At 49.4% G+C, this 16680-nt stretch overlaps 6 protein-coding genes across 6 annotated transcripts; 2 read left to right on the top strand and 4 right to left on the bottom strand.

Moving 5' to 3' along the window:
- Positions 1-946: 946 nt before the first annotated feature.
- On the bottom strand, positions 947-3268 carry N7506_005188 (uncharacterized protein; the record flags this gene model as incomplete). Its single annotated transcript, XM_056954482.1, has 7 exons — positions 947-1323; positions 1380-1636; positions 1682-2696; positions 2752-2866; positions 2931-3030; positions 3079-3133; positions 3181-3268. 7 exons carry the CDS (start codon positions 3266-3268, stop codon positions 947-949), a joined length of 2007 nt encoding a protein of 668 aa, XP_056813371.1.
- A 307-nt stretch (positions 3269-3575) lies between these two features.
- Positions 3576-5609, bottom strand: N7506_005187 (flavin-containing monooxygenase; the record flags this gene model as incomplete). Its single annotated transcript, XM_056954481.1, has 6 exons — positions 3576-3763; positions 3820-4512; positions 4567-4801; positions 4852-5016; positions 5071-5264; positions 5330-5609. The coding sequence occupies 6 exons, from the start codon at positions 5607-5609 to the stop codon at positions 3576-3578; spliced, it is 1755 nt and encodes a 584-aa protein (XP_056813370.1).
- Positions 5610-7006: 1397 nt separating this feature from the next.
- N7506_005186 (putative phenol monooxygenase) lies at positions 7007-9195 on the top strand (the record flags this gene model as incomplete). Its single annotated transcript, XM_056954480.1, has 4 exons — positions 7007-7339; positions 7397-8174; positions 8232-8254; positions 8311-9195. The coding sequence occupies 4 exons, from the start codon at positions 7007-7009 to the stop codon at positions 9193-9195; spliced, it is 2019 nt and encodes a 672-aa protein (XP_056813369.1).
- Positions 9196-10095: 900 nt separating this feature from the next.
- Positions 10096-12129, top strand: N7506_005185 (GMC family oxidoreductase; the record flags this gene model as incomplete). Its single annotated transcript, XM_056954479.1, has 4 exons — positions 10096-10353; positions 10409-10544; positions 10668-11645; positions 11702-12129. 4 exons carry the CDS (start codon positions 10096-10098, stop codon positions 12127-12129), a joined length of 1800 nt encoding a protein of 599 aa, XP_056813368.1.
- Positions 12130-12315: 186 nt separating this feature from the next.
- On the bottom strand, positions 12316-12561 carry N7506_005184 (uncharacterized protein; the record flags this gene model as incomplete). The annotated part of the gene is made up of 1 exon (XM_056954478.1): positions 12316-12561. The coding sequence occupies one exon, from the start codon at positions 12559-12561 to the stop codon at positions 12316-12318; it is 246 nt and encodes an 81-aa protein (XP_056813367.1).
- A 147-nt stretch (positions 12562-12708) lies between these two features.
- Positions 12709-16543, bottom strand: N7506_005183 (uncharacterized protein; the record flags this gene model as incomplete). Its single annotated transcript, XM_056954477.1, has 4 exons — positions 12709-13443; positions 13568-15138; positions 15238-15949; positions 16019-16543. 4 exons carry the CDS (start codon positions 16541-16543, stop codon positions 12709-12711), a joined length of 3543 nt encoding a protein of 1180 aa, XP_056813366.1.
- Positions 16544-16680: the final 137 nt, after the last annotated feature.

Raw genomic sequence — 16680 nt, 5'->3', positions numbered from 1 at the left:
GTGGCGCTGGTCGGACTTTGAGGGTCGATCTCGGTATGGAGTCTGGAGAACTTGGAGAGCACTCGTGCATATGCACTTTCAAGGTTTGTCCTCTGTCCTCGGGCCTTGCAGCCTCAGTCCAAGTCAGCATAAGACATACTGTACCGTCCGGAGTAGCTAAGGACGGAATACATTACATGTGTGTAATGCACGCCGCGACAATGACCAATAAGTGTGAATTCTGTGCGAAACAAAGACATCACACAGACGGTGTACTCCGTATGTCATGCGTAACTTGCAGCAAGCATATGAAACCTTGAATCATTCCTGTGATATGTTAGAAACCTGGGCAGTAAAAACTAGTGGACTCGGCTCGCATCGGAAACTGCGTGGATTCGCACCGCGTCTACGCCGTGCGGAGCTCATGATTGTTTGAGTGTTGCCGCCTTTGAAACCGTGAAACTATCGCGAAATATGGGTCTCAAACCCTGGAGGTTCCTACTTCAAGGTTCAACCCTGGAGATCAATTGAACCTTAGATTCTGGCACGAGCTCGGGTACGATTTGACAACGTTCCCGGCAAAGAAGAACCGAATGTTTACTACTCAGGAAAAGCAGCCCCTTCTGTGCATATCATTACTCATAAAAACAGCGCTCGAACCACGGAAGCACCGAAAGAGACCTCGGGAACACAGCCTTGCAAATCGGGTGGACAATCGCGGGAATTGCGAATAGAGATGACAGCAACCTTCCAATGTTGGAAATTGAAACATTGGTAGCAGTCCATGTGTTTGTTTCGAATATTCCGAGGTTGCAAAAGTGAAAGGTAAAAATGTGAAGTCAAAAAGTCAGTGGAGCCTGCCCAGGATATATTGTGGAACTCCAATTTCCCTAATCAGGAAATACGAAACAAACTCCTCTATAGCCAAGTCTATCAGTCATATATATACGTTTGTCGCGCAGTCCCTTTACACATCTTCTTGGTCGTCACGCAGCAAGACCTTCAACTTCTCCAGCTTGTCTTCGCAGTGGACTTCCGTCCGCATGATGACGTCGACTGCGTTCTTGTTGGTGATGAGAAGTTGCGACACCAGCCAAAAGTTATAAGCATTTTTGTAGAATCCCATCGAGGCCCATTGCTCATTCGAGATTCGACTGCGGAGTATGACCCAGTATTCACGCCAGCGTGATAGAGCGGTCTTGACCGCAAGCAGAATCGAGTCATTGGGAATTGAGCATTCTTCTTGTGGGTCATCACCGGCAGATTGCGTGGGCTGTTTGATCTGGCCCATGAGTATCAGAGGACCGAGGACTGCCATGTGGTTGTTGATATAAGAGTAAATGACTAAACGGGGAGTCAGTTTTGCGGATTGGGATCAAAAGGGTTTGGGTGCTGCTTACGGTGAATTAATATAAACATGTCCATGATATTGAGGTCCATGGGCTGCACGTAAGATTCGTCCAAGAAGTTTTCAAAAGCCTTGGTCATCGTGAGCGCACGCGCGAAGCGGAAGTTTGGTTCGGAGAATGGATGTTGAGAGGAGAACAAGGTTTCATCACAGGGTAGATCGCATCCCAGCTCCAATTGAGTCAGTCGACACGGATAATTTTGGAAGAAGTTGAAGGCGGAATCAATCAACACAATGACGGACGCGGTTCTGCAAATTGTTAGTTGAGAAAGAAAGACATGAGAAAGTACGTACCTGATTCGACACTCTTTTTGAATCCACAAGTGCTCGAGGGCTTGGTCTTCGGGCAGATGGCGAGACTTGATGAGCCCCATTTGTCGTGCGACCTTTAAGACCTCGCTGAATCTTTGTTCCATTGCACGATTCCGAGAGACACGGTTTCCTGCCCAGTATTGAGCCAAAAGCATAATGAGACCGGCCTGATAGTTTTGGAATCGAGGCCAATCTGCTGTATCGTTTGTGCAACACTGCCCACCGGAAAATATGGTCGCAATATCACTTTCCGTAGAGTAAACATCACTTGAAAAGATGAATAGTTCCGCAAAATCCAGCACTTTCTTGGCGATGTATACTTCCCTTTGGTCGTTGCTATACATTGCTCCCATGAACGCCACTGCCGCCAAAAGTGTCGAAGGAACAGCTTCGGGATCAAAAGAGACATGAAGTATCGAAGAGCTGGGATGCCAGTGCTCAAAGTAAAGCGAGATGAACTTTCGTATGCGAGCGGTCGTCAACACAAAATTAAGATTGGCAGAGAGTTCTTGCTGTGCCGCAGCATCGAGCGGGACCTGCCACGCTCTAGTCAATATTGACTGAACCAGCGCCAGTGCGAACGGGCGCTCAGATTCGAAGATAAATTGATCCGAAGGCAATCCAAAATTTGATGTCGGTTCTGGCATGACTGCCTGATAGGCAAGTTCACCAGAAGTGTACGGATTCCCCAGCGGTTTTTGTCCATCCCCAAAAGGCCCATAGAAAAAGTCTATGAATGTTTCCTGGAAGAAATGCGGCGTGGCCGGGTCGGAGTTGGCAAAGCCAGAGTCGAATCCAGGCCCGTTGTGCTCAACCGTCTTCTTTCGGGCCTCCTCCAAGCCAAGCCGGTTGTAATAGTCCAAGCCACGCGCTCTGTCGCTGCGAGGCGGAAGTCGGAAGTCTTCTGTGAAGCTGTCGGTTCCACCGTTCAATAGGAACTTGATCGATCCTCGGTCTGACGGCGATGGCGCGTAGGGTTCGTGTTTTATGGTAGTCCCTAGCCAATTCGTTAATTTTCAATTGCAGCTGAGCTCACGCGGGACATCAGGTACCTTCATCGGGGGCAAGGTGGCCCCCGCCCGTCCTCTGGTTGTTACATTCCAGATTTCTCTTCTGGCATGATCCGCAGGGGCTTTGTCCGTCGCATCGTAATTTCATCGAGGTACACTGATAGCCGGGTGCTAGATTAGCACTCCGTGACGATTGCACACAACTCAATATTGGAACCCACCGATTGACACGCATGTCGCCGCCTCCCCCTCTGACCGGTTTCTGGGATTTCGCGATCCCCGCGTTTCGGGCAATCCGTATAGTGGTCGCGCAGATTATCACTGAAGCCGGTCAGATTCCATACCGAGCATTGATTTTGACCGGCTTACCATCGCGCGAAGGAGTCCTCACAGAAGACACAGGAGTAGGGCCTCTGCCCAGAGTCTATTCGGGTTCAGTACTTGAGGGTAGCTGCAGGGTGGGGCGCATACGGCGCAAATGGTGACGCTTCAGGTGATCAACCCGCGTAAACCCCCGCTGGCAGATGCTGCAGCGGAAGTGCTTGTCTGTCGGCTTCATGTTGGGCCATCGAGGAGGTAGTTGTGCGGATTGTGCGAAGAGGAGAAGGGGGTTGTATTGGCATTACGCCTTGATTTTGGTCTGAGCAGTACCCGGTCAGTCGCAAGTTCCCGTGTCTCATACTTACGAATATTACCGGTCGCGTATCGTACGGTAATTGCGATATCAAACCTTATGGTCATCGACGTCAACGATTCGTTCCTCTTTCCTTCAAATTTGGTCTCACATTGTCCTCAAATACTGGGCTCGTCTGTTGATGAGCGGGTCAATGAATGCACCGGTGGATTGTCTCACTACATCGCAATAACTATGACGAGGCTATCGGAGGGAAGTCGATCTGATCGTCATCCAAATAATCGACATTGATCGTGTTCCGCTTCTCATTCTGTGTCCAACCGTCCCCAAGCCAGCCAAACGCGTTGTCGTTGACATATTCATACTCAAAGTCCTCCCATCGAGGGTGTGCAAAGGCCTTCATGGCATGCAGGGAAGACCCTAGAAAGACAAAAGATCAGCCAAAGTCCAACTCGTTCGCAGATGTTTTCACATACCTGGCCAGAGAGCCGTCACTCGACCATCTTCAGTACCGCTTTTGTACCAACTGCGACAATTGCTGCTGAAAACCGTGTTTGTAAAGTAATTATCACAGTAAGATGTGAATTGCTTGACTGCCTCGCGTCGAACATTGATAGCACGAATATTGTCTCGTTGCATCTTTTGGATGCAAGCTGTGAAGTAATCCACTGATTTCTCTACCAACAAGAGCAGGCTCCCTTCACCTAGTCCGGCATTTGGACCGAGTGAAATGAAGTAGTTCGGAAACCCGTCGGTCGCAATCGACAAATACGTCTCGGGCGTCTCCTTCCATCTCTCGGAAAGGGTCACACCACCGCGTCCCTTGACAACAAACCTGGGCGAGAATGTAGTATCAAACCCGGTAGCACAAACAAGCACATCGACTGGTCGGTGTTGGCCGTCGGCGGTGAGGATACCAGTTTCATCCACCTTGGCGATTTCAGAAGTAATCATATCGATCTTCTCGTCCATCAAAGCTTCCAAATACCCAGGCCCTGGAGTGAGCCGACGACAAGCGGGCGGGAAAGCTGGCACAAGGTCATCGACCAACTCGGGTTTATTCGCCAAGCGACGTTTCATATTCTCGAGAAATACTTCGTGGGCAGTAACTTGTGCCGGATGACCTGTCAGGGTAATGCCATGCACAGACTGAAGGTCTAATTCGATGTCTATTTCCTTGATTAGAATGTCGGCGCGGATGAAAAGCCAGCCTCAACACTTACTCTTACGGAACACCTGATAGGACTGGTGATCCGCTTTGAACTTTTGGATTTCCTCGTCTGTGAATTGGAAATTGTCCATACCAGGTCCACGCTTCTCAAGTTCCTCACGCGCAAATGAGGGCGCAATCCAGGTACGACCGCGGACATAATGATCAATATGAGGCACATCTGGCAGCATCGCGGGAACAATTTGAATTCCACTTGAGCCATTGCCAACGACTGCAACGGTCTTCCCCTATGGATTGATTAACATGCGAGCGACCAGAAAATGACAAGTTGACTTACTTTGTAGTCATAGCTCTCATCCCATGAAGCACTGTGCATGAGCTTTCCCTTGAAGCTTTTGAGGCCAGGAATTGCCGGCCATTTCCAATTGTTGAGTGTTCCTGTTGCTTGGATCACAACATCACAGTCGTCGGTGATTGTCGATGAAGTTTCCAAGTCTTGAATCTGAACATCAAGGGTCAGCACAGGTTCGGCCAATGTTCAATGCAAGATGAGTACCTTGACATGCCACTTGGAGGTTTCCTCGTCCCAGACTGCTTCAGACACTTGACGTTTGAACTTGATGGAGCTCATACAACCATACTTCTCGGCAATGCCTTTCCAATACCGATGAATCTCCGGTGCTTTGGCATAGAAGCTAGACCAAGCCTTGTTCGGCTCGAAGCTGGCCTGGTAGGCATGAGCCGGGATATCTGCAGTTTGTTGACGTTAGACGACACCTTTTCCTTACCTGGATAGAAGACTGGACATGACATACCACAGGCGCATCCAGGATACCGATTCTCAAACCATGTTCCTCCGATATCTGCATTTTTCTCATATACGCATAGGTCCAAATTTGGAATACGTTGGTTCATGCGAATGCAACAAAGAATTCCCGAGATCCCAGCACCAATCACGATCACTCGCAATGGGCGGTGCTCGTCAATGGCTCTGTCTTCGACTTTGCATGATTGATACGCGCTCTGTGTCTTTGATACTCCCTCAGATCTGTCAATGTTGGATTTGGAGCCGAATATCTGTGAAAGGCGCTTCATGTTTATCCAAGGTTATGAGATTGCCAAGAAAACACACAAAAAGACGGCCGAAATACTATGACCTGGGCTTATTGGAGACTTTCAATGTAATCTTTGTTGGAAACCACACCCTGTCTGAACCTAGCGAAGGAGGGAATTTATATGTGCGCACATCTTTGCGGAAAAGACGGCATTCGCACTTCCAACACACCAGGCAGGCGCCGTCATGGCAAACACCAATGGCAGAGAACGTACTCCGTACTCTTTAGAGCACCAGACATGAAGCAAACATTGATCTTCCCCCACCCCCTCTCCGATAGGCCCTATTAAGGCAGGTCTAGCAAGGTGACAACTCGGTTATCAACGTTTCACAGCCCTCGGCACCGGGTTCTTGCAGCTTGAGCCACGCCTATAGGACGACTAATTGACATCTGGTCCACCCGGCCTCAAAATCCAGTTTGATGTGGACACACGGTCGACCGGAAATTCCCCCTTTGGCGTGTCAGAGCCCCATTAAGGGGGGAATCCCGAGCGGGACGCTACAGTTGGCAAACACTCGATTAACAACCTCGGGAGTATACGTCCAAACACGACCATATTACCTTTGTCGTATTGTATGTACTACCGAAATTGACGCTTATTGGCCAACTTAAGTCCGGTCTAACGTTCAAGTGGACATGTCGGGGTAAAAGCATGCCAGGTATCATGCCCTGAGTGATACGAGCTACTTTTGTTGGCCAGTTGGCCATACGAGTAGCGTGAAACTCCGCCTCTGGACTATTCAAAGTCTCCTTCCTTGGAAACCAGCTCAATCATGAGATACCCCTTGTTTCTTTTGATGTCGCTTCATATTATGGACAACGTGAGGGTGGCTTTCGTTTTTTCGCGGTATACTTATGGTTTCCAGTGTGGGGTAATAACATTGAGAAGACGGATATATCTCCAAGTTCCAAGGTCTGGGCCGACACCTCGTGTGCTCGAAGAGATGATTGGTTCCCAGACAGTTCAAAGCTCAGATTTGCATTGCCCCGCGGCTAGATCGGATATAATATCCTCGCGGATATAGAAGTCGGATATACGTGGTGATCGCCCTCCCTCACACTCATATCCAACCGCCGATTATTTTTGATTACTCGAAGCTCACAAATCCACACCTGAGGGGTTGAATAATGTCCAGCGTATGATTTGACTGGCCCAATGCCCGAGTGGAGCTCACCATTTGAACGCTTAACGAAATGTAGGCTCTGCCACTGGTCACCCCTTGGTCTCCGCCATGTTGGGGTCCCCACAACCTCAATTGCTCCGCTGGTTAAGACCAACTCGTTTAAATAGCGACATTCCATGGCTACAATCTGAAAAAGGACAGCAAGCCCTAAACACAGTCTTAATCCTGGAGGATATTAGCGAACTCATATATCATGCCCGTGTTCACAGAACATGCCGCCGCCTCGCGAGAGCTGCGCGTGCTTCCCTCATTCGCCCCTCCATTGCCTCGTTTGGCCTCTGCCATCCCACCCTCCACAACGGAGAGATATGAAGTGGTGGTTGTTGGAGCAGGCCCTGCAGGTCTGATGCTGGAGCTTCTTTTAGCAAGATATGGGCTCAGTGATGATTCGTTGCTTTGCATTGACGGGAAATCAACGACCTTGAAGTCTGGACAAGCGGATGGACTTCAGCCACGAACATTGGAGACATTGAAGTCATTGGGTTTGGCAGACGAAATTCTGAGCGAGGGGTGCCAGATGTGGCAGGTATGTCCTTCCGGCCAATGGCCCCCGGTTGAATTCCAAGCAGACTAATGAGAACAGGTCGCATTCTGGAATCCATCAGAGGATAAAGAAAAGATCATCGAGCGCACCTCAATCATTCCTGATGTTAGTGTACCAGCACGATACCCGCATGAAGTCACCATTCATCAGGGTCGTATCGAGCGAATCTTAGAGACAGATTTGCTGCGATACTCAAAGCGAGGTGTGCAGCGTAACACCAAATTACTCGATGTCAAAATCGACGAAGATGGCGATGCAGAGTTTCCCGTTCTCGCCGAGATTGAGACCGAAGGACGGAAACGCACCGTGCGGGCAAAACACCTGGTGGGCGCTGATGGGGCCCACTCGGTAGTCCGACGCTGCATGGGACTGAAGCTCGAAGGCGAATCAAGCGATCACATCTGGGGTGTTGTGGACCTAGTTGTCGACACTGATTTCCCTGATATCAGGCGCAGATGTGCTATTCATTCCCCGGCCGGATCTGTGATGGTCATTCCCCGGGAAAGAATTGCGACCGGGGATTATTTGACTCGTCTATATGTCCAGGTCCCTGGCGACGTGATACCAAGTGAAGACCAAAGGCCAGAAAACGGGACTGGAACACCCCCTGTCGCGGATGCGAGGGCACGACGAAGCCAAGTCACCGAGAAGACGATTTTCGACAATGCAGCGGCCGCGTTTGCGCCTTACTATATTCGTCCCAAGGCAGACGGAGCTGTGGACTGGTGGGCAGCTTACCAAATTGGCCAACGCGTCACGGACGACTTCTCTGTAAAGGACTCTAAGGGTATCAACCGGGTTTTCATTGCTGGAGATGGTGCGTCACTTGTCCTCAGACCTCTTCGAAACGATTATGAACTAACAAGCAACACAGCCTGTCATACTCATAGTCCTAAGGTAAGAGTGAACGAACAGGTGTGATTTGCATCGATTCTAATGTGTTCTAAATTCAGGCCGGCCAAGGGATGAATGTTTCCATGATGGACTCTTACAACTTAGCATGGAAGCTCGCTTATTCCATCAATGGACTCACACCCGCAAGTCCCACCGGGGATATTCTCGACACATATCACCAGGAGCGTCATACGATAGCCCAGCAGTTGATCGAGTTTGACAAGGCATTCTCGTCCATGTTCTCAGGAAAGATCGGCGTATCCGAGGACGGCATTAGTACCCTCACCCACGATGAGTTCATGGAAGTGTTCCGTCGTGGCAACGGGTTTACTAGTGGCTGTGGTGTCGAATACCCGGAAAACCTGACCGTCACCCGCGGCCTTGACGAAGGAATCAATCCAATCGAGGGTACAGACTTCCTCTCTGGTATCCTTTATCCAGGCAGACGTCTCCTGAACGTCCGTCTCGTCCGCCATGCTGATGGCAACAAGCGTGATATACAGGATGGTAAGATTCTTACCAAATTCGAATCACTTTCGCTTTTCTCACAATGCTTAGACTTCCCATCAACCGGTCGCTTCCGTGTTCTTTGCCTCACATCCACAGATCTGTTAGACTCGACCGGTATCTCAGCTCAAGCACTCAGCGCTTTATCCAAAGCCATCTCACGATTCCCCAAATCCGTTGTAGAGCAAGTTGTTGTTCACCCGCGTCTGTCTAGGGATTTCATGTGGGGCGACATCCCTCGGGCAGTGAAGGAGCACTCTGAGATGTCCTTCTACAATGGTTACGAGCTCGACGATGTTTACGGAACTTATGGCGTCGATCCGGAGAAGGGAGCTGTGGCTATTGTGCGACCCGATGGATATATTGGTGTTATTGCGTGTTTGGCTGATGTCAACCGTGTGGAACGCTATTTGGAAGGGTTGATTCGAACTGTTTAAATCTATCACATAGCAAGGAAATAAGATCAGATGGGACATTTTGTGCTTTCTCTTTGTGAGAAGGCAGTGTATTGTGCTGCATAGATATGGCAGTTGATCACAAATTTTTTCCCCAAGGTTTGTACTCGGAGATACACTGGCTTCCCATATTCCCATGGATCTTCCTTGTCATTTAATTTGCTGGATTTTTCTGTCTCCGCGCTTCGAGCCCTAGAGTGAAATTGATTCTATTTTTAAAGTGTAAAGGCGCTCAACCGGGTCACTCCCTTGCGTGATGGCGGTGACAGCTCTGAAGGCATTTGATTGAACAGGTCCTGCGCATGAATCATGAGCAAGCAAAGATGGGGGCCACGAGGACGATATTATACACACTCGCACGGCAATTCTGCGATGCGGAGGGCCCCTAGATTTAATTCGGCATCTTCGAATCACAGTCAAGCTCCTCCTTATCTACGAAGCTCGGCGAATCAGGGCTTTGTTTGCATCGCCAACCACACTCCACGAACTGTTGATTCTGTGAACGATTTCAACAAAACACTTAATTCAGGAAACTTATTGTTCAAATTATGCAGCAGAGCTCCTCTACGCAAGCTTTTATTCGAAATCGATCTTCAGAAGTGCTGATCGCCATCGTACATGGGATTGCGGAGAAGCTCCCCGACACCGTCTTTCCCCTCACCATCTACCTGCGCTTTGATGTCATCTGCAGTGAAACCTACAGCAGGAAATCTGCGATCCTCATACGCCGATATCGCGTCGGCCAAGTCCACCTCCTGGGTCACATCCATGCTCACGTATTCGCATGGATGCCGCGCGGGGTTCCATTTAAGCCTTGTCATGTCCAACTGCTGACCATCTCACAAAGAAATTCACTCCCAGCCCAAACTCTTACCAAACACCATGTCCGATAAGAGTGGTGAGATTCCGACTTGCTCGGTCGAAGAATTCTTAGCGACTTCTTTTGACTACATTATCTGCGGAGGCGGCACTGCAGGATGTACCATAGCGGCCCGCTTGTCCGAGAACCCCAATGTCACAGTCGGTTTGATCGAAGCCGGGAAGAATCGACTCGGAGACCCAGTTGTCGATATCCCCGGCATGTGGCCCGCGCAACTTGCGAACTCAGATTATGATTGGGGCATGTATAGTGAGCCTCAGGTATGGCGAGAACCCAATTACAGCTAATTTGGCAAAACGCTGACGATTATCAAAGGCTGGAAATCGCGGGAGGGTTCACCATGTTCCTCGCGGCAAGTATCTGGGAGGCACCAGCGGCATGAATGCGATGGGTTATGTGAGGGGCTCGACAGAGGATTATGATAACTGGGCCTCACTAGTCGGTGACGATGGTTGGTCTGCAGAATCCATGCAGTGGTATATGCGGAAGCATCAAGTGAGACATGTGATATACGAGCATGATCCACTAAGCTTACACACAGCCTAGACTTTTGAGCCCGTTGAAGCGGATTTAGGGCGAGATATCAGATTCGAAGCGAAGTTTCACGGCACGGACGGGCCCATCCACACAAGCTTCAATGAAGCTTCTCTGCCGATTGAGTTTGATTTTGTGAAGGCATTTGAAGAGGTCACCGGTATACATGAGAAGGCCATCGACCCTTGGTCTGGTAATCACCTTGGCATGCACCACGTTCTTGCAACCATCACGAGGAAAGGCCCAAAGAAGGGGAAACGAAGCTATGCTGCAGAAGCATACTACGCACCGAATCATACTCGTCCCAATCTGAAAGTCCTGTGTGAAGCCCGAGTTGACAACGTCCTTTTGAGTGGCGAAAACAAGGCGGCAGGAGTGCGCATCACGCGCAGGGGACAAAGCTACCAGGTCAGAGTAGCCCGAGAGGTGGTGTTGTCTGCCGGATCAGTGCATTCGCCTCATATTTTGGAACTGTCTGGGATCGGTGATCCTGCCATTCTCAAGTCAGCAGAGATCCCATGCAAGGTCGAAAATGCTGCCATAGGAGCAAATCTTCAAGATCATCCTGTTTCGTTCGTAAACTGGGAGGTTAATTCCAATGTCACGACTGGTGATTTTCTACGACAGGTACCCGAGGCTATGCAAGCTGCAATCAAGCAGTACGCCGACACCAAAGACGGGCCTCTGGCGGCTGCTCCCAACATCATGGGCTTTTATTCAGCGAAGAGCCTCTTATCCGAGGAGGAGCTGCAGAATGTGTTGCAAAGCATCAGAGCTATCAGCCCCACCACTGAGTTCCACGCAAAGCAGCTTCAGCAAGTCATTGACAACCTGAACGATAAAAATGCCTCCAATATTCAAATTGTTCTCGTGCCGTCGATGATGAATCCAGAAGCTGATCCAAAGAACCTCAGCAATCTATTCACGACCATTCCCAACCCCGAGAAAATCGGAATCACAGCCGTTGTGGGCGTACAGAACCCAATTTCACGTGGGTACATCCACGTGAAGTCATCTGGTAAGCGACCATTCGCCATTTCAGCACAAAGCCATAACTAATTAATGTTTCAATAGATCCCTCCCAACCACCAACCATTCAGCCAAACTGGCTTACCCAAGAAGCCGACGCCATACTCCTTGGAGCTGCTCTGCGCATGGCAAATCAAATTGGCCAATCCAAACATCTTCGCGAATCAATCTCTAGCAGACTGTTTCCTCGTCCGAATGTGAACTTGCAAGATCTTCATCAAGCCAAGGAGGCCGCACATGACGTTGTTACCACAATGTATCACTTGTGCGGGACTGTTGCTTTGGGTGCAGCTACTGATGCGCGCCTCCGTGTGAGAGGTGCTCGGGGACTTCGGGTTGCAGACGCATCAATATTCCCCAATAATGTTAGCGGCAATATACAGGCTAGCGTGTATGCGGTGGCGGAGAAAGCGGCTGATTTGATCAAGGAAGACTGGGCAGTTGAAGATCAACCGCTTAGGGCAAAGATTTGATGGGTGTCAAGCGTGGTAACATCAATTACCTACGCTTCTTTGCTACTTGATGTTACCACGCTTCTTTGCTACACAAGTATCTATCCTTCATCATGTATGGCTGCTTATGATAATGACGTTTCGGTTCCTCAGTCTGTCGATTATGTGAAGCTGTAAAATGAAGTCAGCAAGGAAATCCCGAGATCATTATATGGCCAGGCTGGTCAATGCATTTTTCTCATCACCGAGAGCTGTAAAAGCGAAGCGCGCCTGTGCAAAAGCAATCTCGTCGTTTGACTCATCTTCATCAGATAGAAGCTCGATGATTACCTGGAGGAAATTTCGCACCGTCTGACAAGCTTTTGCATCATCACCATCCAGGTGATGATATCTAGCCAGCCAAAGATGTGGAGGGGCATGCACTTCCGACGGAGTCACTCCTTCAGGTAGCATTTCTGAAAGCTTTGAAAGATAGTTCGCCACAGTGTTCAACTCTAAATTTGCCTTGGCGGCGAGGGCTCTCTGTAAATACAGAGGGGACAAACCGCTAATAAGGTCCCTCAAATGGAGATAGTAAGAATCGGTGTCGGAGTACTTGAGTTAGTTCGACAGAGAGCTCTCCCACAGTTCAATGATTTTGTCTTCGCGCCTGTTGGGGTCAAAGGATAGACTTCTTCCATATAGATAGCGCATGTGACCCAGCCTTTCCAGATCGCCTATTCTCTCTCTTTTTTGGATTGCAGGCTCGTATAATGTCTCCAGAACACTGAAATCTTTGGTATGAACGGCAGAATCGCTGATGAACTCATTGAGATATCCGAGGTGATCCTTGTCTTTTAGACTCATCATCAATTCACCGAGGTACTTTCCGCTCTCAATCTTGGAGATCTCAACGACCAGGGAGACAATTTCGGCTGATCGATCTTTTCTATGATAATTCCAGAAGATTCTCATGAACCTGTCAGCGTGGCGAGGGGATTGCTTCAGGGACGCAGTGTAAGTTGAAACCGCAAGATCGAACTGCTCATCTCTCCAATACTCCTCTGCCAGCTCGAAGTTCAAGTCGGCAAGATGTTGCATGTGGACTGGATCGTGCATCCTGTCCATGTCCTTTTCTCGGCGACTGATTACTGCCCGCAGTATTTCGATGGCTTCTTTTGGTGGAGCAAGTCTTGCACGGCAAACGGAGGCTCTCCAGTTGTTAGGATCCATCTCCAAAGCCAGCTCAGAGCGCTCGATAGCTTCAATGGTGATCTTCTTCCTTGCGTAAAGTATGCCCATCTGTGTCTGCCATAGCGTGTCTTTTTGGGTAAGCTGGAGGACCTCGTAAGCCCACTGCTCGAATCTGCCAATTAACAAACTCTCGTCTGTTCAAGCCTCCTTTTCAGTTGTATTCGAGGTCTATTTCTCAAGATTAGCAACTCGTTGGGAAATCAATCACCGATCTTTGAATGCTCACCTGACGGAGAAATAGTTCCACATAATCATATATGTCTGTGATATCATCTGCTGACATCGGTTCTCTGGAACAACGACCGACCAGTCTGATAGCGCCCGGCTTAAAAATTGCCTCGGTCGCATTTCCCGAAGCGATGCTCTCAATCCAAGATCGACCCGACTTATCACTGACTCTTGACACGACTGCCGTATCTCGAAGCCATCTCAACACTTCGTCGATTCTTTCCGGCCTAATGAGCCAAGATTGTGCCTCGTTGCGATGCTTGTTAAAGGTACTCCCTAGCAGCCAGTTGGAAGAGACACCCTCTGGCAGCAGAAAAGGGTCAATGCTCTCATTTGTCGTGAATAGCCTGACCAATGACTCCCCAACCTGACTCTTCTGGTCTCGATCTACCATGGCCAAATCCACTTTAGACAAATGCCAAGTAAGACGAGTCCTGGCGTAAATTTGAAGTGGTCGAACAATCTCGACGAGCCCATAGGAGAAAGAACGAATGCAATCCAGCGCCATTTTTAGATGTCCCATGCTCTCATCCTCCTGTTGGATTTGCTCTTGTCTTTGCGTTGACTTTGTCTGGAGATATTCACGCAATCCAAGCTTTTGGTACAGCTGAGGCGGGCAGATATTGTCGAGAAAATGTAAGACTGTGTCGATCTCCCCTGGGTGGATTTCTTGGCCGGCCTTTCCATTAGACTTTGCCAGCTCACTTCGGTGTGGGATGACTTCCAGCGCTTTCGGTGACCTGAATTCAACGTGATCCTTGGCATTCAAATCGAACAACAGGTATTTGGTCCGAATCTGGTCGGCGAGTGATTTCAATGGAACCTCGCCATTGATCGAATACAGCAGGGAAGAGACCAGCTTCGCCGAGACAGTATCAGCAGCAAATGTGATCCAGCGAATGATGTCGTTCATCTCTTGAATCTGCCTTGGAGAACGTTCACGATTCAACATTTCAATCTCGTTGTGAAGTTGCTGTGCGCGGCCATCGCGAGCACCTTGGATGACTCGATTGATGTCCTCCATGTAGTCCAACGTGTTGATATGATGCAGGGCCAGATCGATTTTGTGGTAATCTCCCGAGGCCGCCTGTAAAAGTCCATTGCAAATGTGTTCTCTTTGCTCCGGTATACCTAGCCGATCTGTGTCTGCTAAGCCATCCATTTTGTCCATTCTGGCCTGAATAAACTTTTCGACATCACCCTGGTTATGAAGACTGATTGGGATGCTAGGACAGTTGACGCCATTCTTCTTCATCTGCTCCAAGTCCCTTGGCGTACCAGTCAGGAAGACTCGAATCCTTTTGTTCTTGGTTTGAACCAGCTGCAACAGGAATTTGAGTAGCGAGACGTCTGAATTTTCGCCCACGCCATCAATAACAAGATACATGACAGCGTCCATCTGCTCGACTTTTGTATTCTCTAAAAGGAGACGAGGAATAACGTCTTCTGGGTCCAGTGCCCCGACTTTCTGACCGATACGAGCGGCAGATTTCATATACGGCTCATCTTTATTTGCGAGTTGCCAGATGAGGGATTTAGCCGCGTCGTCAAACCCATGGCCGGCCTTTTCTTCATCGAGAAAGAAGCAAGATACCAGATGTCTCAAGTTGGTGCATTCGGCGATCATGTCCGTTCGCAAGTATTAAACAATCGATGACGTCAAATAACTCTTGCCCGTGATGTCTGTTCCCTCAACTGCTAGGATCGGGGAGGAAGAATAGTCGGATATCCATGTCTGGAAAGCGGGATGAGAGAAGAGCCATTTGCCTGTGCCGGATACAACATCTTTGCGGATTTCATTGTATGTTGTCTGCCAACTCTCCACGGGCGCTTTCTTGGAACTGTTCCATTGCTCAGAGTCCTCGTCAAACGCTAGAACGTCTATCAGAGCGCGCTTCTTGTTCACATTTTTATTCCTTGCCTTCGACTGCTCTCCATTCTGAACCAGATGATCGTAGACTTGCTTACTGGAGGCAGCCCCTTCAGCAGAAGTGGTAGCTGTCGCGGAAGTGAGTGCGAAGGTCTGCGCAACAACCAATCCACGCTCTTTTTCGCTCAACTTTTCCATCTCACCTAACAGACCCTGGATGGAGTTTTCTGCAAGGAAGGCGATTTTCAGTCCAGTTTTGATCTTCTCGGTGGCCGAATATCGTAGTTTTAGTGCTTCGTCGCAGATCTGAACAAACAGCAAAAGCCGTTGCGCAGCTAGTCTGCTCAGTCTCTTGTCCATGCCTCCTTTGACGTAGTAGTCGAGACGGCCTAGGTGATCCGAGCATTTTTCGAGCAGTTCAGCGAGGCCGTCAAAGGCACCCTGGTAACCATCGCATGCATTGATGAGGAAACTGATCACATTGTAGCATTGTCCAGCCGGTGCGAAGACCTGAGTATCCATCTTGCATTAGACCAAAACGCGATTACTTGAGTGTCCACGGGTCTGATTTCTACTCACCGAAGATGCCCCGTCAGCGAAAATACCTCCGACCGTCTTGATCAAGCCCATTGTACGCCCAAAAGCGACTTTCACCGCCTGCGCAGCTGGTGATTCCTCTTCCTTCTCCTGAGAAGCGTCAAGATTTGCGATCACATCATCAATATCCAACCCGTTGTTGATCTCCTTGTTCTCCCTTCTAGCCAAAAGCGCTGCTCTCGCTTGCACTTCCGCCCAGATTGCAGTGATTTCGTCATTTTCGCTCGCATCAAATCCCAAGGGAGGGGGACTGCCAAATGGAGACTCTAAGACTGGTCCATTGGTAGGTGCCGTCGATTCCCTTCCCACCTCAGGTAGGTCTGGCTTTGCTGCTTGAGAAGGAGTCGACTGAGAAGGAGTCGACTGAGAATCGGTTGCCGGCGCAGGCGGCGGCGGGGTTGACTCGTTGTCTGTTTGCGGAGACTTCACATTTGCTGTTGGATTCGGCAAAGTCTGTCCAGCTTGTGGCTCAGGCGCCTTTGGTTTTTTTCTTCGAGGCCAGTGCATTGTTGGAATGGTGCAAAAATGTTTCCAACGTCGGCTGGACGTGCGAGGCTCTCTTCTCTCTCTCGAAGCCGACGTGTCCATTTTGCTTTTCCCGTTTTTCCTCTCGGGCCCCGTTTGTTTTCAGCTCGATGTATCAA

This window comes from Penicillium brevicompactum, assembly GCF_028827555.1.
Source record: "Penicillium brevicompactum strain IBT 35665 chromosome Unknown utg000003l_segment0_segment0, whole genome shotgun sequence".
Classification (NCBI taxonomy): domain Eukaryota; kingdom Fungi; phylum Ascomycota; class Eurotiomycetes; order Eurotiales; family Aspergillaceae; genus Penicillium; species Penicillium brevicompactum.
This window is presented reverse-complemented; position numbering and strand designations above follow the sequence as displayed.